Source organism: Aplidium turbinatum, chromosome 14 (genome assembly GCF_918807975.1).
Source record: "Aplidium turbinatum chromosome 14, kaAplTurb1.1, whole genome shotgun sequence".
NCBI classification, from domain to species: Eukaryota; Metazoa; Chordata; class Ascidiacea; order Aplousobranchia; family Polyclinidae; genus Aplidium; species Aplidium turbinatum.
This window is the reverse complement of record NC_137485.1, coordinates 12,067,130-12,079,750: the sequence shown is the minus strand read 5'-3', so window position 1 is coordinate 12,079,750 and position 12,621 is coordinate 12,067,130. Positions and strand designations below refer to the sequence as shown.

General features: G+C 37.5%; 1 protein-coding gene across 1 annotated transcript; it reads right to left on the bottom strand.

The window, feature by feature from the left end:
• Nucleotides 1-4,508: 4,508 nt before the first annotated feature.
• On the bottom strand, nt 4,509-12,260 carry LOC145783105 (T-complex protein 1 subunit epsilon-like). Its single transcript, XM_082594880.1, has 11 exons — nt 12,038-12,260; nt 11,494-11,554; nt 10,242-10,406; nt 9,555-9,753; nt 9,111-9,303; nt 8,011-8,160; nt 7,536-7,655; nt 6,541-6,726; nt 5,948-6,085; nt 5,256-5,436; nt 4,509-4,783 (listed from the first exon to the last, which is right to left on the bottom strand). Exons 1-11 carry the CDS (start codon nt 12,140-12,142, stop codon nt 4,662-4,664), a joined length of 1,620 nt encoding a protein of 539 aa, XP_082451006.1. The 5' UTR covers nt 12,143-12,260; the 3' UTR covers nt 4,509-4,661.
• Between the last annotated feature and the right edge of the window lie 361 nt (nt 12,261-12,621).

Below are 12,621 nucleotides of genomic sequence, written 5' to 3'. Positions count from 1 at the left end.
GCTTCGTGCATTGTGATTGACTACCGTTATTATCGACATGTTCAAAAGTCGAGTTGTTGAGCGATGTAGCCGCACTTAACCGATGAATAATTTAGTTTCAACTTAAATTAGCACTTCTTTTAAGCTTATTAATTTAAAAAGACTGCTTTGAAATGTCTGATAGACTGCAAACTCAGCAAACAAAGTAGCCTAACTGCCTTGCATGAATCTTATTTTGGTTGCTGCTGCTAAAAGCTGCTTTTTACAGTCTCTAAATATTTTTCAAATTGCCAACGTTGTTTCGCTGCACGATGCAAAAGACAACGTTGTTTTCACCATTTCGTTCAATCAAAATATTATTCTTGCTCCACGCGAACAATACGTTTAGTGTTGTTTCAGGCAATGATCTGACTAACTCGTTAAGTATCATCTCTCCAGCAGCTTTCTTTCACTCACCCGGATGCTTGGAATCATTGTTACTGTCAAAGTACACAACAATCTCTTCGTTTATCTGATCAGGCATGTACTCCAAACTCATATTTTAGATCTTTATTTCCGTTTTCGCTTCTAAATCTGGGATTTGAATATTGTATACTTTTTTCAGCACCAGCTCTTCCTACCTTTTGTTTTTCTCGGCTTTACAAACTTGAGAAACATCTTCCACTTGTAATATTTCTGAAAGCTTCACTGTTCACTGACGTAGCAATTATTCAAATCTCAAGTCAATTTAATTTCGTTAAAGTTTTTTAAAATAGCGAAACTCTTCTAACGGAGTTAGTGTTCTTTTGAGCGATCAGCCATTTACCAAACCAACATCGCCTCAGGGGTTAAAAACTAGCTTTTCTCCTGAAAGATTTCTTTGTTTAATGCGTAACTAGTGACAGAAAAAAGAAGTTTAGAAAAGCTCGCTATATTTCAATTCAATATGTGGCTTGCGCTCTTTTCACCATCCTCTATTTGCCAAGTGGGAGTATAGCAAACAGTTCATCACTTGTTTTTTCCGCATGAGTGAATTCAAAAACTGACACGATTTTTTTCAGTGAAATGTGCAAGCAACTTCAAACTAGTCGCAGTACAGTAGGCTATATAGATCGCTATAGCTGTAGCCTACTATACCAAGAGTCAATTTTCAATTCATTCTTAAGTGATGTCTCGAATATGAGTAGTTGAGTACACACACACACATTTATCACCAACAAAACTGTATAAAATTTAATGCGTTTAGATCTTTAGAATGAGCATTGGTCATTCATACCTACCACGCCAGTCGCCACTACTGAAGACCGAAGAAAGAATTATTGGTAAATAGCTCTGAGACTGTCGTCGTTTTACAAATTTCAAGCCCACATAAGATCGTGCACATTCCATTTGCAACCTAAAATAGTTTTTATTTTGTTGTAGCCTACTGGTAAAAACAGACTGAGAAATCAATATCAATTTATGACCTGAACAGCCACCTGTTTACAGTTAAAACTATTTTTTCAGTCAATGTTTGATTTGAACATTTTGGATATCGGAGAACCGTTTTCCAAATATCTCAGAAAAATTTCTTGGTTTATGGGATAATGAAAGTGTAACATTGACCCTGCTTTAACGTAGCCTATTTATGTTGTATTTATATTATTCAAAAAGTAACTCTTCTAAACTACAACGCAGCAAAAGCTAACCTGCGTTCACTACAAAAATATTTCATGGAAAATATGTCTTGTTGGAGATGAGTAAGACATGTTTCTTGAACAACACAGTGCCAGTGTTGCCAGATTTTTTGAAAAAAAAGAGCCCAAAAACGCGCCAAAGCAATTTAAAAGTAGCCCAATTTGCCGTCGCGACGAAGGAGCAAGCTTTCTAAGGGGTTTTGGGGCATGCCCCCAAGAGTCATGGACAAAGTAACATCTTTGTCCATCATGCTGATTGTGTAGATACAAAATGCATACATTAATACAATATACAAGAAGTACAATGTTCAATATTGAATCAAACATTGTTCAACAGAAAAAAAATTAGACGGGACAATGCTATACAGACTTCATACAAATTCCTATTTTCAAATTCAAGATACAAATGGTTCCATAGTAGATGCTAATGCATAGCATAGGCCCGTCAACTCAGATGAACTACCAAGAACCAAGCCCCGACAAAATTTTATCATCAACTGCTGGCGCTTCAGTTTCATAAACAGAGCTGTCATACTTCAGCATTGATGACCGGGGATCAAACAGCATTTTTCCAATTGTTGCAGCAAAGTTCTGATCCTCAAAATCGCTGACAAAACTTGAAGTCCCATACGATTTCACAGTTTGGTTTTGATTGCAGAAACTCTCGAAAAGGCTCGCTCAACCAATGCATTGCTTATTGGTATACATTGTAACCTAATTGAGCAACTTCTCTAAATTTATACTCACCTGCAAGGCTGCAGCATATCTAAACTCGTACACCTTGGTACAAAAAGTACAACAATCTATCATTGTTTTTTCATCATGCAAAGAAGACCAGTTTACATTCAGTAGCCTAAATTTTTGATTTCTCCACTGACATTCAATTTTTCCCACTTTAATTTATAGCTTAGACACCAATAAAAGCTTCAAAAATTATGGCACTAAACCAAGATCATAACTATAATTTCCGATATTTGATACAAGTGCAATTTCGCCACTTGCCAGTCAGTCCTTCCGTTTTGCCGAATGAAAATGAATACAGCATTGCTGTAACAACAGTCAAAGCTGCTAATGGTCAGCGGTAAAATCAATCCTCATGCTGAATCAAAAAAATAACGTCATTTTTTCCGTAATAAACCGAAACTTTACCAACATTTTTAAAGGCTCGTCGGATTCTACCAATGATTCAATTCTGCCAACTCAAAATTCACTGCCAAACAACTTAAAATTCTGCCAAATTTAAGCGTCTCGCGCCAAATAAGAGACTGAAAGTAGCCCAAAAAAGCGCAAGTCGCAAACCAACATTTTTTGGCGCCAAGCCCAACTAAAAGTAGCCCAATTGCAGATAAATCGCCCAATCTGACAACACTGCACAGTGCAATAGCTTACATTTGGAATAAAAAAAACATTGGCAATCTACAACCATTATCATGCAACTGCAACAACTTGCCTGACTTCTGACGCCCACTAACGAGGAATAGCCGATGTTTAATTTATTTATCGGACGCGAAACTGTTCTAACCCTTCCATGTTGCAGGATAGTTTATGAGCACGATGACAGAAGAGAGAGAAAATCGTTTTTCTTTACTTCTTTTAAACAAAATACCTACCTAAAAGATGAGTAGTCTAATCACTTTTAAGCTTGCGTCTGGCGGTTAGTGATTAAAAAATTGATTCTATTACCAGTAGCTCAACCTCGGCTTTTCTTGAGTGGGTGTTGTGCGACGAATGCAATGAAATCTGATGAAAGTTGAAGCTAACCTGAGGCACGGACTTCGAAATTTCACAAACAGAAAACAAGCACAGGTTTCTTATTCTTGTGAATATGAAGAGAATTTTATGAGCAAGCATTTTTTTTAAATAAAGATTTAAAAAAAAGGCGTTTGCAGTAAAATCATAAAGTTCCAAGTGCCCTACTCGGTTGGTTTTGGAGTTTATCTTCGTCTCTGACAAAGCCTCTGATGGGTTATTCCGTGTAGAGGCTTTTAATGCAGAGCCGGTTACCGAGATTGGCTGAGCGAAGTTTCCGATTGTTGCCTGAGATTGAGAATGATTCCATTTACAAGGTGTCGCCGAATGGAGAGCACCAGTCCTGAAATGCGTTGCTAAAGCGCACACGCCGAGAGCCGAACCAGTGCCGCGTGATCTTGCGTTAGACGCTTAACCACAGAGCTAACCAGACGGACAAACAGAAGAGAAGAATCTTTCACGACGTGATATACCGTGAGGTAAACACTTCACAACAAATATTATTACCGGTACACTAACTGAACTTAGCCTATATTGAGGGGGAGCAAATAAATGCAAGGGTAGCATATCATGTTTTTTAATGTAATATTGCACCATTGTATTTGGGTGGCTGCTGATGCCAATGCTTCTAAAGTCATAGTTTTATACCAAGAACTTCATTATATTTTAGCTTAAAAAACGCTTATTTGCCCACTTCTAGGCGATTCACCACTCACTTTCCAACACTAGCAGCTGTGCTCTTGATAAGTATTCAAGTCACGCAATACTTGGCGACAGTGGTTGATGGAATGCAGGAACCACACTCGAATCAGCGGCGCGTTCTAACTCGGAGGTTGCCTAAATTGGGCTTTTCGACATTTTTGTCGAAATGCAATTCCTCGCTTCTCCATGAAAAGTTTGGAAGCTGATACCTAATTTTAAGACTTTCAATATTCTTCTCATTTTGTAACTTTTTAAATCTTTGGTAACAATAGATGATCACGGGATAAGAATCTGTTAATCAAAATAATCGACGCAGCATCCCGCTCTACTACTGCACAGAATGTGGAAATTATACAGAAAATGCTCTTCCAAACACGATTGTCCTAACTTTAATTGACAAAACATCGGCTTTTTGGAACGGTATCTAGATTTCACAGCGAATTTATTATAAGTAGAACACATGCACGAACGCTGCACACTGCAATACAGTTGTAAAAACTAGTAATGGCAGGAGTACCACAGCCATTCAAAACCATGCATGCGATCCATTCCTTTCGACGCTTGGTCTTGTCGTGTTCAACCTTCACCAGGGGATCTGACGTCATCAATCTTGAGTATCATTCTGACCAATTGGGTCGCGAGGGAGATTTGCTGCTTCTTGCCAACCAGCGTCTCGATCACGTGCTGCAGCTTCATGTCTGCAAGAACGAAAAGGGAAAAAAATGACACAAACTGATCGAAGTCAGGCCAGCAGTACAACGCTTTACAGCCTTACAGCCAACGCAACCAATAATATGGACAATGGACATGCTGTGATAGTCTTGGGTTTACACTTAGCCAGCAAATCAGCCCTTTTCAACATAGATTTAACGATCGCAGACGTTTGCAAAAAACAAAAAGACTAACTTGGGTTACAATAAAACTCGTTGAGGCTTAGATACAACTGGAACCCGGTCTGCAAGTTCTGGTTCTCTGACTAGAATGTCTGCCTTGGTTCCAGCGGTTACCAAACGTGTTCCGATTTAATCATGTACTTTTGACTGATTGTGTTGTGATCCCAGTAAATAAACGTGGTCAGAACACTCAGGTCGGCGACCGACTGGTGATTCGAAAGTTATACAAACACTGCATTCAGTATTTAAGAATTGGAAACAATGAAAAATTCCTCACCAGAAGTTCCTTTCTGAAGACAGTCGATTCCAAGATGCGGATTATTGGAATTTACTTGCTGGGAACGGACATCAGACAAGGTTTGAATCGGATTCAAGCCGCTGTTTTCAGCCAAGGCCAACGGAACAGTTTCGAGAGCTTGTCCGAAAGCACGCATGGCGTACTGTTCCAGTGATGGATTCTGTAGTGTGCAGAAACACCGTAACATCCAGTCGGAGCTAAATTAGTTCACAACTAAGAGCTACAGCGATCAAAGCAGGGTGGTACGTTATCATCGCAAGCTTTAATAAGATCACCAAGCCATTACACAACACATTAGGAATAAATTTAAAAAAAATTATATTATTTAGTTATCTAATAAAATTATATCATTAAAATTGCCAACAAAACCGTGTACAGTAGAATCCATGGATAACCGTCCAGGTATCAAATTCAATTTGCCTCGGGATAAAAATTTTAACATGGAATCCATCGCTTATTCAGTACAAAATTGCTCAAGATCGAGTTGGATTATTTATTAAACGAGTTGTAGTGTATTTTCAAATTTGTTATTATTATTTTATGCAAGGTGCGCCACAATTTCAACTGTTTGGTGTCAAATTGTTGGCGTCTTAAGTCCTCAATGCGGCCATGTTCCGATCTTGAAACGCCCTCAGAGGTTCTTAATATACCCCAATTAGCTCAAAACTCACCATATCCGCCGCTTTATTGACAGCAATAGCGCATGCCACCTCGCACGCTCCCCCTCCGTACACAACTCTGCTGTCTCGAACTAGATTTCGAACGACGCACAGTGCGTCGTGTACTGAACGCTTTGCTTCTTCCACGATCTTCAAAGAAAAGCAATCAATTTAACATTGCTATGATGCGACAAGACGGCGTGTGCGGTAAGTTCAACATCAGCCGCATCATGCGATGGGTTCATCAATGCCACGTAATCAAGCGAGTGAAATTAAGAAGACTCAGCAACAGCATAGCCGGGTGAAAGAAAGGCGGTTGCTCTACATGTACAAATAACAGGAAATTACCACGCTTGGCAGAGGTGTAAACCGTAGCGATCTATGGAGTACACCACTCTCTGTACAGATCATACCCGAAAGGACGAAACGTTTAAAAGAGCTCGTGAGTCATTACAAAGCATGGACAGGAATATTCTCAATACTAAACATCCAATTTCAAACTACACCACAACAGCAATAGATTTCCAATGAGTTTTCAGTTATCGGAACCTATCCGAGTTCGAAACAATATACAACATGCAACAATTCTGTATTCTTCATCGTACCATCTTGTTTCCACCACGAAGGAAGATAGTGACCGCTTTGGTGTTCTTGCAGCCCTCTATCACCAGCATGCGGTCTTTGGTAGTTCCAAAGGTAAGCTCTCTTACGATGCCGGCATGACCAAGCTTGTCGGAAGAGAGTTCGGAAAATCTCGGAACTATTCGGCCTCCGGTTGCTATGGCAATTAGCTGCAAAACAATTTCCACCTAGTGTTGAAATTATTATTTCTTATAGTGGTATGTGAAGGGTGTAAGACAAAGCAACTTAAAAATCAAAAACAAAGATAAATGTGCTTGATTGTTGAAATAAATTGCATTGTTTCAAAAGTAAAATACAATTATCATAATCATAAACCCCTCTCTTGAGGAGGAGGGTGATTCAATTCGTCATTCTTCACGGTCATAAGCAATTCTGACAGCATTTTAAAATTCAATTTTATCCATTTCGTAATGCTTTCTATCTGAATCACTCTTGGCCTGCCTCTGCTTTTTTTGCCATCATCAGTCTTCGCTTCTATTATTATTAATGATCTTTACGATAAACTTTGCCGTACTGCGTGCTCGAAATTTTTTAATTTCTTCTCTTCACTATTGGTAGCAGAGTTTTGAAATTGAATTCGAACAATAATTCACCATCAGTGACCTTTTGCTTTTATGAGATTTTTAACAATCGTTGTCAGCCTGAAGATCAAACCGCATCGCTGTTGAGAGAGATGCTGTTGCATTGCCAACATTGCTTGGTTGGGTTGACCAAACACAACAGTGATGTACTGGTTCACTAAATTTAAACTCTGATTTGTCAAGGTAATTATTTACCAAAGTGTAGTCTTGCAACATTGTCTATCTACCATAGAATTGCGCACGGTAATCATATCTTCATGTTAAGTTATGAAATGTGCAAGATATAAACTTTTAGCTTACTGTTACTTAAAATACAAAAATAAAAGATTTGAGATTATAAAAACGATTGACGTGTGTGGAGCGTCAAACCTTCGTACTTCGATTTCAGGACCACCGACCCACCGCACAGCAGGGAGCTCATTTTGAAGGAGCAGATGATTCGCCTCATCGTCGAACCCCCACTGACATATTGCCAGGTTCGCACCGCAATCCTTCACCTTTAAAATAGTACACATGTCACATGAAGAAAAATTGCCACGAAAAGTGACTTTGCTGCTGCTAATCTTACAAAACGTCTCAGGTTATCGTGTGACAATTGCAAGCGAACCACTTTATCATTTCAACTTCTACATAACATTTGTTTGAGGTTGTTAAACATTGTGCTTACAGTGCAAATTTAGAAAAAATGTATCACAAATTCACAAAATGCTAAGCAATATTTCCGTGTGCACTGTGTGTGTGTATTTTCGTTGAAGACATCCGCATATGAAGCACTAAAGTGAGCAATAAAACAACGAAACCAAAACATCTAAAAAAAGATCTACAGTTTCGATATAACAAGGATAAAGTTACCTGCCGGACCATTTCCTGGAATTTTTCCTTTTCGTATGCTTGTAGCTTGTTATAGTCCTCAACAGATGTGACGTCAAGCTTATGCTTGGTCTTAGGTTTCGGCGGTTCAAACGGACAGGTTAGAATAGCCAGCTTCGCTTCTTTAATTTGCTGTAAAATTCGTCATAAGCACAAGGAGGTACAAACGTTTATCAGCTTCAGATCTATTGCTTTTCATCGCAAATCTCCATTGAAATCATTATTCGCAACGTGTTAAACGCAGGGCTGTGTCGGGTGAAAAATATATTGACTTTAATGTTGCCAGATTTTTTAAAATGTTGGTCCTTTTTCTTTTCTTTTTTCAAAATTTCATCATCATTATGTTCCTTCCTCTTGCCGAGGGTTAAAGGCAATGAAGCGTCAAGTTTCTTTGTTATGAGAATTCGTAATAGCACATGACTAGAGAACCGTGTTCTGCAAGCTAGTGCAAACAGCTGCTACCACAGAAAACTCGCAGCATCAGGCTAAAACAGGTCGTTAGTATCTACATTGTGAAGTAAGCAACAATCATGCTGCTAAAAGCGAAACTCAATCGATTTCAAAATTTTTATTGTTTATTGTTTTGTAGCACGCCGAAGTCGGCCTTTTTTTAACGACTCAGACTCCGGACATGTCAAAATCCTTTTGACTCCACTGCCCTGGTTAGTGGTTAAATGTCCTTGGCAACACTGTTTCAAGTTTCATAAAGCAGGAGCGACTTTGTAAAAATTGGCAGCCCCGTAGTCCACAAACAAAGCTCACACTTTTTGGTGCAGTTGTACTGTACATTTGTATCATTGCGTTGTACAATCATTGTCGTGTCATCTTCAGTTGTATTTTAGAATAAGCAATTATTCTTCTTGTCAGCGGATCACAATTAGCTATTGTTTCTGCATATTCCTATTTTTCAGATCAGTTCGAAAGTAGCTAAGTTCACTTAGCAACCGATTCAATGTGCAACAAGGTTGAAAAAAAGCAGCATCAAAACCCTAATTTCAAGAAGATTGAAAACCGATTGTTTTATGCAACAAAAACCAGAGTGTCAACTGTAAGAAGCAGAACATCTGCCAGGGGTGACTTACCTTTGGCATCTGTGGGTGGCTCATGTCTTTGTCGATTAAGACTCCTTTTATAAGTTGGCTATCCTCTAATTTTCCACCTTGTTTACCTTCCACTTTGATTAGTTCGAAATCCACGTCACGGCGTTCAAAGTCAGCAACAGACATAATGGAATCTACAGCGATCTTGGCAAATTGGCGATGGCATTTCGTAACGCTGCAAAATTGTGTTTCAGGTATTTTGAGCTCTCAGCAATCAGCAGCAGGTGGGCTGGTACGGATTTTAATTGTAAGTGTTTGCCATTAATTGCAATAGTACTAACAAAGACGGTAAAAGATTTGATATTGACCATGCTTAAGCAATTGAAAGAGTGTGTTTATGTGGACTTGGAAAAGATCACTGAACGCAAGGTGTATTGGCTTAAAAAGTTATAACACATCAAAAACAAAAAAAAACTTTTAAGTTACATTTTTGATCCCAGGGTTGTCATGGCTACTTGAATAAGACTTTCAGTATCGTTCACATTTATTGGGAAGTCGTCTGCGATTTCATCTAATTTTGACAAAGCGACACGCATGGCCGATTCATAGCCATCAGCTATCCGGATAGGGTGGATACCACGATCTATCAGCTCCTCGGCTTGTTCCAACAGAGCACCAGCTAACACTGCAAGAAAACAAAATAAAAACGTTTAGTTACTGCCGACAGTGATTATATTTTTAACTATGTTTGTACTATGATAATGTCATGATGGGATGATTGACATTCAATCGTTACAAGCTGTTCAAGGTTTAAATAATTACAAAATTATGATATTAAAAAACATAACCACAACATTGAGCATAATCACGTTGGGCTATTATTATGTGAATTATAAGTTTTTTAAAACCTTAAGATAATTTCCAACAAATATTATTAACAAGTAAAGTTATATATTCATTATGTTCTTAAGTTTGTAAGTGTAACAAACTGTATTAGAGGTGATTTAAATAATTTCTACACGATGCTAGATAAAAAAAACTTTTAAGAACCACTGTTTATTATTAATATGAATATATAAATAAAATAAACACACAAAAAATATATAATGAAGATGCGAGTTTATTTTATTAACAAACACAAATGATGATGTAAGTGCAGAAAGTCAGCTGTACCTACAACACCAGTTGTCCCATCACCAATTTCATCATCTTGGGATTTGGACAGTTCAACCATTAGCTTAGCAATCTGATGACTGACATCCATTTTATCAAGGATAGTTGCACCATCATTGGTCACAGTGACGTCACCATCTGGTGATACCATCATTTTGTCCAAACCTGAAAAGGACAGACAGCAAAAGTTTTGCTTATTCTTCAAAAGAATTGCTCGGCTGCGCTTCTTTGTGCTAGGCAGAATGCAACTGGAAAATTAAATCATTGTTTATTTTAACTGCTCTTTTTTGCATATTTTAATTTTTATGAGTTTGTGGAACCTCATGAAAGTGCAACAATGTGCTTTGTTCAATGTGTGTGACAACAGGTGATGTAGTTGTAGTATGCACCAAATACTAGTGATGTGGTGTCTCGAGACACTGTTTTCTGAGTTTCGGTTATAAATGTACATTGTACATTTGTACAAAGTCTTATCTTAATCTCGGCCCTCTACCGTGTCTATTTTTATATGAGGGTCTGCTACTATTCCGTTGAGTCCGATTCGGTGAGTTCCTAACCTCTAACCCTAAACTTAAAAACGGCAATGATAATTAGGCTACGGTACCCGATAATTAAAAAAAAAAAATTTGAAAAAATCCCCCGTTAAGGGATTGGACTCACCGAAACGGGCCATTCCGTTTATATGAAGGTGTCAAAATATAAAAGTCAAAACTGTTCTGAATAGGACAGAAGTTTTTGTTGAGAAATTTGTAATTACAACTACAGTACTACTACAGTATTACAAATTACAGCTACTCATTAAAAACAAACAATAAAACTGCTTGGTTGTGGAACCACTCCGCATTGGACAACTCAGCAAGTGCTAGACCCAGCAAGTACAGTATATTTCACTTATTTCAGCTACTGCCAAGTCAGCAAATGTGGTCGTTGGACTTGCTTGGTTATCGCTTGTCAAACTCGTTTTGCTGACTTGTGACATTCCAAGTTTCAGCTTGCTCAGTTTCATCATTTACCAATTTCAGCTACCTGCTGAAATGTTGCTAGCTCAGTTGTTGCTTGCTCAGTTCACACTTCACAACTGCTGACTTGTAGGAGACTTAACTGCTTTTACTTCATTACATTTTTTTATTAAGTTACAGTATGTAATACATATATATTCATATTTGAACTTAGCAACATTATTAAACATGCAGAGAAAAGTTTCATGTGTTTGTATGTATAAGTACCGGTAGTGATTTTAATATCCACTTACCATTAGGGCCAAGAGATGTTCTCACAGTATTTGCAACTGTTTTTGCTGCCAAGATGTGTGACTGCAACATAATCACAAAATACTTGATAACTGTCCAAATATTATAATATACAGTACAATGCAATACAAATGAATTGATTCAGATTTCTGTAGCAGCACATTCTGTCTGTTGACTAACTCTTAGCGTAATCTCTGTTTTACTCCTCAATTGATAAGTGAATGCTGTGTGCCCATCAAGAAAAGTCACGATTCGCATTAGCAATTGCAGCATAATTGGGCTACCTATAGTTACCAGAAGAATATAAAGTTTATAAACATCTTAAGATTAGATGTCTGATAAACAATCACATTCTATATTTAACCCTAGATATTAGAAATGATCCAATTTTCAGAAACTATGACAAAAAATGGACAAAATAGCATGCTCAAGTAATGCTACAATAATAGACATTAAGTATAACCTACACAAATGACAGAAAATAACATACTATCTAATACTGTAATAGTATTATTTTTGCAGTGACCACAAGCAACTATATCATACCTTAATTGCATCTAATCCGGATAAACGTGACTTTGTTTCTTGATCACGTAAAATTATAAATGGACGACCATATTCGTCAAATGCCACCGTACCAACAGATGACATTGTTGTTGAAGCTTGATATACTAATTTCTAAAACTTGGAACTTTTTGTGAATGTAAAATTATGTAACCCAGCTTTTGTAGTCGATGAAACTTAAAACTATCTGCAATTACAAGATTAATATTAAAAATATATATACATATAGAAAAATATTGTACATTGTAACAAAGAACACAAGAAGCAGATAATAATAATGTGTTTATATGGTGTCCGACGTTTTCTTCGTAAACAATTCTTCGTAAATCATTCTTTGTAAAATTAATTCTTTGCAAAACAATTCTTCTCAAAGCATTTCTTCGTGCATGCAATTGAGATTTGATGTATATGAAGAAATGCTTTACGAAGAATTGTTTTACAGATTTCATTTCACCAACAACTGTGTCACGATTTCTTTCTATCTCTTACCAGGAAAAAGACTTGGAAAGGTAAAGGTTCAATGACATAGTTTAATGGGTTATAACCGAAAAGCAGTCAATTAAATT